The following is a 14,109-nucleotide window of genomic DNA, read 5'->3' on the forward strand; positions in this document are numbered from 1 at the left end:
TAGCATTCATCTAGCTTTCATGAAAGCAATAAGAAGAGTTCTACTCTGAGAATATGGAAAGAATATCCTCAAGTCTACTGACTGAAAAAGCATTGGCTGATTTCTATATTGATAAAAAGGCAGAAAGGGAAAGTATGTATATAACATCAACATAAAATGCCAACAAATATTAATAATGATACACTTATTTAAATATTGTGTATTATCAATCAAGAGTTCCTATTGATATCTTAGGATTTAACTCAATTGGAATGCCAAACACACAACACAAAGGCTCAGTTGTGTACCTAGTTCATGCAAAACATTCACATTTATTGGTATACTTCACCATAGTATTAGAGATAGCCACAGTAAAATACAATGTTTTATTGTAAAACTTCATGAAAATTTATTATTTCTGCATTGATCAAATGAACTGTGCATTAAATGCAGGTAACACATGCATTTATCTTAAGCACAAGTATTTTATCTTTTGAGAAGACATATATTTGCATTAAATAAAAACAATAAGTGTAATAAATACCATCAATTTTGAAGTAAAAATCCTATTGATCAAGTGATCTAACTGGTTTAATAGGTAACACACAGCATTAGTTCAACAGGTTCAATAGCTGTTATACAATCTGTAGTTCAATAGCTGCACCTGTAGATCACATTTTTCCAATGACTGATTCTTTTTTCCCTTAGATCACTTAACTATGCCATTTGAACTCTACAAAAATTACAATAAAATGATACCAGTTGCTGATATATAAACTTTGCAAAGAACATATTACCATTAAAGCTATCTGGTACAGTTAATGTTGACATAACATTTCTGAATTTTGAACTAAATGGCACCTAATATTAGCCTTGTCCATATTCATTTATACTGCAAAGTTACCTTTTCAGGCAGTTACTTAGCAACAGAAAATAAAAGTCTAACGAGTTTCGATTTACTCTTAGTATTAAAGCCGTATTGTGAGGGTATTTTGGTAGCTCTGTAATCTAGATCATTTGTCATGCTAATTCTCTGCCTCGGTGGTAAGGATACTTGTACCATAATTAATGCACACCAGGCCATGTTACATCAAATAAAAGTATCTTCACACATTCAGTGGTAATTAGCAGTTCTGCTACTCGGAGGCATGCAAACTTATCTATGAAAAAATAGCTTAATCTTCTTATTAGTCTCTGCTGATCTTTGACAACAGAATTGGTAGAAGATATGTAGCTTTAATCAAAATAACTTTGACACAATGATATAAAATAATATGCATCCCATCTCAAAAGAATGTTTTAGCAGATTTTAAATTAATTTCCCCAAAATTCCCTTACCATAAATCTACTCCCTTAGAATATTACCTCCCTCACAACCAGATGCCTATAAAGTAGGAAAAAAAATGCAACATATTTTCTGGAGAGAAAGCTTGAGAAAAAAAACATTTACGAGACCATGGTAGTGGAGAAAAATATGGAGTATGGGGAAGAAGGAATCACTGGCCTGGCTGAAAACTCAGTATGACAGCTATAGCACCAAATACCTCTAAATTTGGGGATTTAAATCAGTGATTTGACATTAAAAGTGACCCTATTATTTTTTAAAAGGAGAATACTTAAAATGCAAGAAAGAGGCTCAGAATTAGTATATAATAACTAACAACCTCCTGCATTACAAAAATAAATCAGCAACAAGCCTTGAATGTGCTGCTGTACAAGGAGGTAAAAATGTATAAAGGATGTGATAATTACATAACTCCAAAATATCCATTCAAAAATCATACCTACATTAGAAATTTAAAACACTGTTGGTTTTTTTTTTCAGTAATTAAGAAAATTACTACTATTAGCAAAAAAAAATAATAATAAAAATAAAGAGGCGAAAGCAGTTCTTCTATAGAATTGCAAGAAAAGTGAATAGGATTAAAAATAAAATCTAATTTGCAGTATGTTTCAAACTTTAAAAATACTCATTTTTAACTTGTGTCTAACTTACACCAGAGTCATTAAAATTAAATAAAAAAATAATTATTTTGAAAATATAACATTACTTTGAAAATAAAAATCTTGAAAACACAGAATAAAAGTCTTCAAAATACAAATGTCAAGGTAAACCTCAATAACAATACTTTTCTATTCTGAATGTCAGAAAACATAGGTTCATTTTTAACCAGTAATTTGATTGATATTTATGCATTTAGACATGCAGAGAGACAGTAAAGATATTCTCAAAATATCTTTCTTCCCAGAGACATCAATGAAAAATCATGCCTCAGTATTTCTTCAGCATTTCTTACTGCTTATGAAAGTCCTCTAAATGTTTCTATGCATCTCTAAGACGCAAAAAACTTTACAACTCTGGTCTAGATTCATATTTAGGTATATAAATAGAGTGATAATAATTTTTCAGAGGACCTAAAAAATTTACAGTTTCCTTTGACTTCAAGAGGAAGCCTTATGCAATAAGTATTTCTCATTAAAATACATTATGAAGATGTAAACACATCTATATCTAGAGCAGAACATTTTAATTTATCTACCTAAGAAGAGATAGCCTCCGCCTAAATTTAATTATCTGCATTTCAAAATTTTGGATTGTGTCTTTCATTCTCTAAATAAATTATCCAAATTTTGACAGCAATCTGGACTACATATTTGCTTTCTTCTAAAATATTGGTTTTTAAGTAATCATAACAGCTTAAAACTGAAAGTATCCTGGATCCATTTTCTTTGATGCTGTTTTATATTTTGTATTCTTGTGTTACAAAAATATGTCACAAACCATCCAAATTTGTATGTTGAAAACAAACATTCACTAATGCCTCACTCTCTGATTATTATTTGAAACACTGAACAAAAAACTGCTGTTCCATAACAATAACAATAACGATATCAGAAAAAGGAAGGGGACTGGGGGGGGAGGCACCCAAAAAACTAGAAGACAGCTGAATCCCTCCCCATGTACGTTTAAATCCTGCCCAGGCTACAAACAGAAATAGTGACATTGTTCTCTCTAGCATGAAGATCTCACTTATAAGGGCAGTGTTCCCTGAATGTCATTAGTTCCAGTTACTGTTTCCTGCTGAATAAGGTGTGCATAGAAGTTGTATATATGAGGCTTGGTGCACAGATTAGTATACTATCAAGATGTCGCTGCTATTATTCATAGACACTTGAAATTGCTGTATCCTACCAGATGCCTTCAATTTCATTTCAGTTCACCACCCATTAGGGTTTTACCCTAAATTCACCATAAATTTGACTTTTACCAGTAATGAAAACTCTTATAAGACTCCACAAAATGTATCAGGAATTCTGTTTTTTAGAATGTATATTTGTACATCAAGACACTATATTGTGTTGAAGCATATTACACATTTATTTGGTTGCAACAATTAAGTCCCTCTATGAATATTCTGTATATATAATTTCTTAAGTACACACTATCCATTCCTGATGACAATACCAAGTGAGACTTTTTGAATTCTGTGGTTGTGAAAAACATGCAGATTTTCATCTCTCAAGCCTGTGCTAAAGGTATTATTTTAGAGTACTCACTGTGATCTGACACCAAACACAGTGAAGTCCAGTCAAGCCTTGGTAACACTTTATGGTTTTATGACACTTATCACATTTTGTTGGACAATTTCCTTCTACCCAGAAATGGTGCATTACCTACAAAAGAAACGTGTGGATATACATTGGGTTAATAAATTAACAGGTACACGGTTAAGGTAGTATTACCCCAAACTTACATCAGTGTTCTTTTTGGACTTCACATATGTTTTGATACAAGACGCGGGAGCTCTTGAGACACAGCGTTCATGGACTGTATACTTGCAAACTGAAAAAAGAAACACATTAGCAGATGCTGAAGCAATGGTGTTTCTGACTACATTTTTATGAACTATTACTAGCATGTCATCTCTATATAATCAATCCAATCAGTCAATGAAAACTCCAACTAGACTGCTTTTTCCATGGAATACAAAAGGCCAATTAGAACAGGAAATATTATGCAAGTGAAAAATCCAAGAATGCACTATCATTGCTTAACAGGAAATGCTTAATTAAATCAGAGCTCACTACATTTTTTCCACAATAATTGCCAAACGACAAAAATATTAAAGACAAATTGATGACTGCCAAATGGCTTGGTGTCATTTGCCAGTAGAAAGAAATCTATATTTTACAAACTATAGGCATGAGAGCAGCTGGCAAGCACAAAAATAAAAGCCAATGAGTTTATGTTGTTCCTTCTATTGATTTATAAATCTTAAATGGTTGATTAGTCCATTTTCAGATAGTAATTGTTTTCGTGCATTTCATCTAATCACCCCAATTTAACTCTTTCTTTCCCAAATACAACCTCCAAAGAAGCTTTCTTTTCTACCTCCCTGCAAACCCACTTTAGCTAACTATTGCTGTTGATCTTGTCTGTAAAGATCACCCTACCTACATTTGGGAAACACAAATATCAAGATACAATGCAAAGATTTCTGACTTCAGCTATACAACTGTGCCTAGATGAAGAAATAATGCTACAGCTAATATCTGCATTCAATCGAGTTAACTATTAAAAACTGAGAATGAATTTCTCCCTGCATGGTATATGTCTCACTCTTTTGACCTCGACAGCAATTAAGCACAAAGTACTTCTAAACACCTTGCTTGCACCTATTACACAAACCCAGTGGGAGGCGCAGCCATTAATCAGACAAACTGCAGGGAGTAACATTGTTGATTGGACCATGGAGGGATGGGGAGGCCTCCTGCAGTTTCTTTTTTTTTTTTTTTTTTTTTTTTTACCTCCCACACAATCTAAAATGCAAATAATGAAATCTATAGCAGTGCCTTGAAAATATATTTGAGGAGAAGCTTAGCGAGATGAAGAAATAGAGTAATAGTTTTGTAAGTATACTCATGACCCTTCCTGCACGAAGTAAGGGAAAGGACTATGTGGAAGTTCTTCAGCTGCTCTGGGACTATTCTTCCCACCAAGTAAATGCCAAGCACAATAATATTTTTTTAAAAAGTACACAACATCAGAGAAAATGTAAGCTCTTGTAAGGCTGGTCTTTCTGGGGCAGTTTATTTTATATAACTTGTCTATACATTTCTGGTAACTACTAGAGAAGATCAATATTATTTGTTGAATAGAACTTTCTTTCAATCATCTAAGTTTACTGTTTCTTCACAAGGATAAAATTTACATCAGTTTGACACGAAATGATACATTCTTTAATATTATTTTAAGATCTAACAGTCAATTCAACATCTAATATATATTCAATTTAACGTCATTAGCGTTTCTTAATCTGAAGCTGTATACATTCTATTTGTTTTAATTGCTTTTAAGAAAGGTATCTCTCTCATTCCATAGCATTGTGAATGAAATTACACAATGTGATAACCAATACATAGAGGATTTATATTTGAATCAAATTCTGTGTCCCACAGAGGGGAGAGAAATGGCTGACTCCAAAACCCTCATTTGTTCAGACTAATCTCAAATTAAATCAATAGAACCGTACAGTCAGAAAGGTCCTGATCGGCTATGATGGGCTATCATTCATGCCAAAAAATGGAGAAAGTATGTTACACTAAGAAACTGATTAATCTATCAAAAAGAACAATGAAATGTGACTTGATACCATCATGAACAGAATACATTGGGTACTAAAGATCTCATTAATCTCATGGAGAAGGGCATGACACGAACCAATCACCAATCATTGGAACCATCTACCAGTCATATTCAAATCAGAAGACGGGTCTTTGTTTAAAAAAAAAAAAAAAAAAAAAAAAAAAAAGATTAATCATTGGAACACACTACAAAAAGAAATTTATGAGTTATGGATCATTCATCTCTTGAAACATTGAAGCAGTTATATCTTTTGGCAAGATTTAGGTTATCAACATACTGGTAATAGACTGGTCAAACACAGATTATTTTGAAATACAGAGATATAACTTAAGGAATTGAATTGTAGTAAGTGAACCTAATAATTTAAAGAAGGTCAGATTTGATGCAGTATTTTTTCTGTGTTTTTTTTTTTTTCATTAAAATCTATAAACAATTATTATGATAAATTAATGCAAGACTGATAATCACAAATCAAGTAAACATCAAAAACTTTACAAATGTTATGGAGTCTTGATGCCAGGTTGTGGGAAACTGGGATATTGACTTTTACAAATAACAGAACATGAATTATGTGCAACATTCAAATAAATAAACACTGGAATTAGATACTAAACAAGTATCTAATTATTAAAGTATGTACCTATTAGTAGACCAAGTATAGCTATTAGAGAATATGAACAATTATTCACAAGTACAAAAGAGGTACAACAACAACAAAAAAGGTTGTATCTTAAGCATGATGCTTGATAAGAGAAAATAAATAAAAAAGAATACAAGCAGACAATACAAGTGGAACACCACTTGTATTGAATACTGAGAGCAATTATAACAGAGAAAACAGCAGTTTTGAAACACCCGTTTCCTAAAAAATTAAGAATCGAATCTTGACCACTCAAGCATACATGTAGTGAACTAAGGGGAAGCACCATTGTGCTGGCTGTGGGTTTGTACTAGGAAGCTACTACTTCTTTGTTATGCAGAGACTACAACACTTCTAGGAATAGCTACAAATGGACATTGAAATACTTATACTCACAAGAACAGCAGAGACCTTGCTTGCCTACTCCGATTAGCATGTTCAAACAAAGATTACAGTAGGCAGGCTTGTTAAAGTGTTTCAGTCTCCATACATGCTGCCCATCATCTTTCACATTCTGCACAGGACATAAAAGAAACAGATTTCACTTAATAAAATAAACAATGAAATATATAAGTGCCAGTAAAACTGGAGATTGAATGAAGAACATAAAAGACAAGCTGTTACTTCATTTAATACTTTGCATCAGATCACAGTAGAATCATTCTAAATACAGAGGCAATGATATAATAAAAAAATCTTCAGAAGCTCATGTATGCCCATGTGTTTCAAAAACGATTCAGAAAAAAACACCAGGTTGTTGTCAACACTGCAATGCTACGTTAGCACTAAATCCAGGCTGATCTTAAATTATAATTGTTTTCAAAACAACTAAAATTTGCTCTAGACTAATTCTAGAAATAAATGTGCTGCAGGTTAGAAAGTAAAACTCCCCCGAACCAACAATAAATAGTTTAAAAATAGATTTTTTTTTTAAACTTCACAGATATTCTTACAGACCCTCAGAAAAAGTAAAATGCATAATTATGTGTGAAGTGGGACATCACAATAACACCGAACCTAACCACAATAATATATCTATTGCCAGCTCGAATTTATATTAATCTACTGCCACTAGTAAAACAAAAATAAAGTATTTAAGGGTGGGATTACATCCTGGATGTCCTCTCTAAAACTTTAATTCCTCTACAATTAATCCTACATTTTTTCAGCTAACTTTAGCACTATAGTCAAATCTTGCATGGACAGACCAATCAACAGACCGACACTTGCAATTCAGTGACCCAGTAAGTCACACTTACAACCAAAACATGAACAAATGTTATGAAATGTTTATGAAAGTATGCTTTCACTTGTACTATTTTTCGCTTCCTTCTTAATGGAACCATCCTGGGAACTCACTGTTGTTATATGGTTATCTAAACGATGTGTGATTTTAACGTTGCAGTTTTTGCACAATTAATTCTGTAAATTCTAGATTTCTAGACAAGCGTGGTTGTCAGACGTTTTCTTTCAGAAAAGGTTTTAAATTAAACAATGTGACTAACCTAATAAAATTGCACTTGAAATCCATTTACTTTTTTTTTTTTTTTTTAATGAATGTAATATCTAATGGGACAGAAGTAACTAATGACATCTATCACCTGGAAACAGGTTACAGTAGTTTGATATGTTGTTTCTTACTGAATGGTGTGATCTTTTTCGTCATTTCATTACAAACATAAATTTGCTCATATTTAATGGAATGGATTTAACCATCAACAGATGGTTCTTATACAGCCTGTGATTTCTTGTATTAAGCTACAAGAACATATATACAATATTGCTGATTTTTGATATTGCTGATATTCGATAATATGATGGTTTTCACTGATAAGGATGATTAATGTAAGCGGACATATATTTATAAATAAAAACAAAAATATTTTGTTGTTTGTCAGCATGTATTGCATGAGTTTTGTCCTTAAAAGCTAGTTTTGCTCTACTCTAGAAATTAGTTGTTAATGACAAGTCAAAGATGATTAAGACTTCTTCATTCTTATGATAAAATAAATAAATAAAAAAAAATTAAAAAGGAACATTTTCCTGTATAAAAATCAGTACTCCAAGAAATTGGGAATATTTGGTTCAAAGCCAGGTCATAGCCAGAACACAGCTTTGAATAATTCCTATAAACTACCTACAACAAAAGGGACTGAAAAATCAGCTGGAATATTTTTTTCCTTTGTTGAGATCAGAGCTTAAGTGGAGTTCTCCTGGTTCAAATGCCATCTCTGACAGCAGGGCAATGTGAGGGTCCCCTTTCTGCAAAAAGAGCGGAGCAGAGCAGACACCTTATGTGGGATTTTCAGGCTAGAAGAGTGTGGAAGTTTTCCCATTTCCCCTTAGATTCTGTGGCCGCGGAGCCTTAGAAGCCTTTCAAGCTCCTCCATGACCAGCAACTTAAGAGCATGTATTTCACTAAATGGAGCCCTGCAACTTCTATTTTTCTTTCCATCTTACTACACCACTCAACTTATTTTTTAAGTATTGCTAAACTACAATACACGGGGTAGATTTGAAGTCTTCTGAAAGTAAACAATTGTTCACTAGACAATAAAGACCATGTGAATCCTGCTGTGGGGGAAAAAAACAAACAAACACACACAAAAAAACAGTAAACAATGCACACTTTCATTTTAACATTAACTCAGAACACCAACAGACATAATTTGTAGAATTGCACTTGAAATGCATGACAACAAGCTTTCCTTAGCAAAAATATTTGCTATTTCAAAAAATAACAAAAATTCATGATTATTCATAAACATGTCCCTCTTCCCCATTAGTTTTGTGTTACTTTTTCATTTTAATTTTATTTTTGAAGAATGGCTATTACATGTGAATATGTTGCTTCTTATTTGAACAGAACATATGGACTAACTTAGCTGGCATTTTCCTTATCAGAAAAACAAACAAGTCTTGATGTGGGTGTTCTGCCAATTAAAACACTTAACTGTGTTACAGACTGCAACTGATGCAAATCCATTACATAAACACAATGCACTTTTGGAAAATAGCAAATTAAATTTTTGCTCTTGTGCACTGCCAAAAATCAGCAATAAAGTGCTGCATATGATTATGCATGCACATAACTTTTTAAAACATTGCCAACGGAAAGAAAAAAAAAGACAATATGAAACAAAGCTCCCTCAATGCAAGTCTTTAAGTATGAATAAAATCCACAATTCTGACATACTGGTGCATTTACTGGCATTCAGTCATTTTGCTTCCATATCCTGAGAAAGAGTTTAAAAACTAATAGTCATTAAGAAAATCTCAAAGCAGGGCAGGTACAGTAAAAATCTCTTCCTCACTTCATTATACATCACTGAAAATGAAGCCTCCATATGCCACACATAGACTTTAGCACATAATGACAAGAGTAACATTTATTTTGTTAACAATGGTTCTCTTAACTTATGCTCCTGACCCTTCGTGGATTTTATTGCCAGAAGGACCTGACCTTAAAAAGCAAATCAACCAAGACAGAGACAGCCTTAGAATTAGTAGAAACTTTCATACAGTCACAATTTAGCTACACATCCCTAGTCTGATCTAATGTTAACTTACTACAGTTTCTTAGATATTTGTAAATAAAAGAAACCAAAGAGAGGTTTCAAGCACAAAAACACACATTCTGAAAGTTAAAAATGAATAAATAAATGAAGAGAAAAAATGCAAGTTTTTGTCCTAGCAAGTATCTCCTCATACAAGAATAGCCATAATGCCTGAATATCAGCATGCTCAGTTGTTTCTGTGAGGAGTGTCAGTAACAAGCAACCAAGAATGAAGGATTTTAGGGAGTATGCTAAGTTGTTCTTTTGTGGCCTATTGTTATTTTGTTTTCATGTCTTTTAAAACTATGTCCATGACCTGAAGACGTTTTTGTGACTGATCTTTGGGTATTGCTTGATTACTGGGAAGGAGAGAAGTGTCAGAGCACCTCATTTTAATATAAAGGCAGTTAAGCTCTATTTCTTTGCTGGACTGTCAGCAAAGAATTCATGTCAGATCTTGTTTTGTTTTGTTTGGGTTTGGAGACAGGGGTTTTTAAGTCTGTTTCAACAGGATAAGGATTAACCCGATTCAAGAAGCATGGCCATTGGGAGGGCTCCCCACTTCCAGGAAACTGGGGGGTAGGAGGGTGCGTGCACGTGCTTGAAGGTGGGTGCAGTGGGTATTGAAAAATTTGAAGAACAGACAAAAAAATACCTCCCCTATCTTCACCTGACTGGCATATTATCCTCATCACCCAGAGATGCTTTGGTATTAATATGCACATCAGGAAATGACAGCAAGGAACAGAAAAGGAAGCACAGGAGGGGAAATTCATTTGTTGAAATAAGCTTCATAATTAGCCACACCACAATGTTTCTCTGTCCCTAAATTAGTAGTCACCTGTCATCTGCAGAGACAGAAATGCTGTAGTAATTATATTTTAAGTAACAGTAAATTTCTCTCTCTTTATGAAATGCCATATATCTTACACCTTACACCCAGATCAGGTTAGGGTTATTCCTGTTTTCTCATGGGCTTTTACAAGCGTACAGTCAAAAGGAAAGGCAAAGCTATAGTAAGGAATGGCACTTGCAAACCTTCCGCAAAGAAGTGGGAGCGAGCGCAGCATAAAAGTAGATGGCACTGTTAAAAAAAAAAAAAAAATGCACTTTGCAGCTCCTGGTATGAAGTTTCACGAAGCATTAGTGTTACCCCCTCTGCTGGCAATGATGTGAAATGATATTGGTAAAATAGCTCTCATACTTGGAATGGATCTACTGCAGAGCTGACAAAGAGCATAAGCTACAGCTTCCAGCAAGGCCTTGGTTTCGCCCTCTGTACTTATAGAAACAGCATATGGCTCATCTGCACTTGAGCCATTGAGAAAATCCAGCTGCTACACTTCAGGTAGGAATTACCAAAATATCACAAAAGAAATAAAATGAAGGCAAAGGGAAGCCAAATCACCCTTATTCCTCTCTGTATGAAAGAAATATAAGTCTACTAAACTGCCTAGGTATTAAACAGTCATTTCAGAGTTCAGCCTGAGAGGGACTCCTCATGATGCAACAGACTCCACACCAAACTTCTTGCAAACATTTTAAAGTCTCTGGTTTGATTCCAATTTCACATACTCAGATCTCAAAAAGTAAGCCAAAGATTAATACAATACAATATAATATAATATAATATAATTATTTCCCATGTGTGGATTCACATTCAAGTATTCTGTTCCACATTTAAACAAAAAAAAAAAAAAGGAAAAAGATTTAAAAATATTTTTTGAAAAAAAAAAAAAAACAAAACAAAACACTAACTTTTTAAATTCTGAGTATAATAGCATAACATTTGCTGCTTGAGAATCCAAAGTAAAACTGTAAGAGCATTTCCTTCCGACCTAATAGAAGCATTGTCACACTTCTACAGAAATGTCTTTGTCTCATTGAGATTTACCTTGATACTCAAATTTATAAGTTTTCAGAGTATATTTGCTTCAAGAGAGGAGATTAAATAACTTGAAAGTTACAACCAGTGACTTAAAAGAAAGGCACAGTAGCCCGGCTTCAGATTATTGATAACAATTTACGAAGGTTATGAAGCAATACTGTTCAATTTCCCTCTCAACTTAGGGCAGCTTTTCAGCAACTGCAGAGTACCAGCTACAGTGCAACTGTGACATCTAGTGGACAATGACGAGGTAATAAAATAGTTTCCATTCCTAAGGCTAAGGATTTTTAAACACTTGCAAACTTACAGTTCATAGCTACCTTCTGTACTATCTCTGACAGAGGTGACAGTAATGATCCGTTTTTAATGATCCATCTCAAGAGATGAGACCAAAATATCTGGCATGTCAGTTTCTAACTTTTTAACACAAATTAGGTGCTTTTATCAGGACAGAGAGGGATAATATTGCGAAAGTGTGCTCTCCTAGCAAAGAGCAGAAAACAGTTTGTGGCTAATAAAACACCTTACAAACAAATCGTCATTAAATGTTTTTTTGTGACAAAATTATGAATTATTTTGAATAAGGGTAGGATAGCAAACGGGATCTCTCTTAAACTTCACTGACAGTTTTTATGTGCTTAGATTAATGCAAAATGAAATACATGTAAAAAGGTCAGAATTTTTGCAGGTTTCAATTGAGGAGGAGTAGAACAAATGACCTAACAGTCACTAGTATGCAATGTGAAACTTCTGAAAAGTGTATTTATCAATCAGAAGGAGTAATTAGCAAGGACACATCACTTAGAAAAGCAGTTTAGTAATATTCTTAGAATGGCGTGGGTTGGAAGTGATGTTAAAGATCATCTTGTTCCAACCTCTGTGCCATGGGTAGGGATGTCCAGGATGGCTTGCCCAAGCTTTGGATGGCTTCCCTTCCTTCTGTTGTATCAACTGCATCACTCAGCTTGGTGTCATCTGCAACCTTGCTGAGCATGTACTCGATCCCACTGTTTATGTCATTGATAAAGATATTAAACAGTACCATTCCCAGGTGCTGTTTAAGATACAGCAAAATGTTCCCAGAATAACAACACTTGCCAAAAATTTGAAAATGACCATCAGTTATCTCCTTTACTAATTTCTTGACAGAGTATGCTGCCTTTTGCTTAAAGTAAATCTGTGGAAGTAATGAAATACAATCTAACAAAGATTTGTTGTTTGATGATAGGGAACTAATAAATATATTTATTATAGTATATAGTAATATAGGAAAGTAATACATATATACATATATATTTTCACTTAGCCCTGCATATATGGAATTAGGGAATTAGTACTTACAGTGATCCGAATGTACTTTAAGTTATCCTCAATTCAGGTACGTAAGTGGTAATTCGGTAAAATAAAACTTTATGAGAGATAAAGTTTTGATTATTGATATTTTGCAAGAATTTTAAATCTCCTGCTAAATGCATGTTTTTGTTACATACTTAAATTTGGAAAGTCTGAACGTTCTTTGTGAGATTAAGATAACATGGAGTGACTACAACAGTCCAGATTTAGTTCAGGACATAGCAGTTAAGTGGGGAAAGGTAAATATTATTTATGATTTCACCTCAGCATCTGGACTTCAGAAAAAAAGTTATATAACAAAAAAGCACTTGAAACAGATGCTAAGATACATGTGCTCAAAATTAGCTAAAATACAGGACAGCAGGTGGCACTGGCAACATGCCAGAGTTCAAACAGCTGTTTTGAACGGATACAACATTGATCATAGTATATCTGCCTTATCTTTAATGTGAAGTTGTAAACATACAGACTCTACACACTTCTTTCATAATACTCCATCTTTTGGTCTAAGTGTTCTCTTCGATATTGCTACTTAATATAGTTTATTAAGGTAGTTATAGAGATGGAAGAACTGTACTCACAGTGATGTTTCATGACAGGACAAAAGCCTGAAGGCAAGACTTGCTGCAGGAAAAATTCTGTCTGGGCATGAAAGAAAAAAACTGTTTCCCATGAAAACAGCTAAACACTAGGAGAAGCTGCCTACAGAACTGGTGGAATCCATCTCAATGGATTTAGGATTGGGCTTGAAAGAGTCCTGCCTGGATTAAAAAAAAAATCCAAGAACCTGCTTTCAATAGGATGCTGGATCAGATGATCTCCAAACTTTCTTCCAACCTAGACTGTTTCATGATTCACTATGGTTAGGCTACACACCACAGCACCATACCAAGTTGCCTAAACACAAGCCAGCTGTAACATACACATGGGTAGTAAAACATTTTTAAAAGACACTACTGTAGCAAGTAATTAATAATATGCTGTCAACAAGATAAACTAATGAGCTTTTTACAACTTCCAGCTCCAGAGCTGGCTCATTTGGTGT

At 33.8% G+C, this 14,109-nt stretch overlaps 1 protein-coding gene across 9 annotated transcripts in view; it reads right to left on the reverse strand.

Moving 5' to 3' along the window:
• DGKB (diacylglycerol kinase beta) overlaps nucleotides 1–14,109 on the reverse strand; it is a 361,100-nt gene that overhangs the window by 245,686 nt on the left and 101,305 nt on the right. For all 9 annotated transcript variants that reach the window (XM_032182678.1, XM_032182686.1, XM_032182684.1 and 6 more), the window contains 3 exons: nucleotides 6,663–6,780; nucleotides 3,735–3,823; nucleotides 3,538–3,654 (listed from right to left, as the gene is read on the reverse strand). In XM_032182678.1, the coding sequence (XP_032038569.1) occupies nucleotides 3,538–3,654; nucleotides 3,735–3,823; nucleotides 6,663–6,780 (324 nt within the window). The remainder of the gene's footprint in view (nucleotides 1–3,537; nucleotides 3,655–3,734; nucleotides 3,824–6,662; nucleotides 6,781–14,109) is intronic.

The sequence above is a fragment of the Aythya fuligula genome, chromosome 2, assembly GCF_009819795.1.
Source record: "Aythya fuligula isolate bAytFul2 chromosome 2, bAytFul2.pri, whole genome shotgun sequence".
Lineage (NCBI taxonomy): Eukaryota > Metazoa > Chordata > Aves > Anseriformes > Anatidae > Aythya > Aythya fuligula.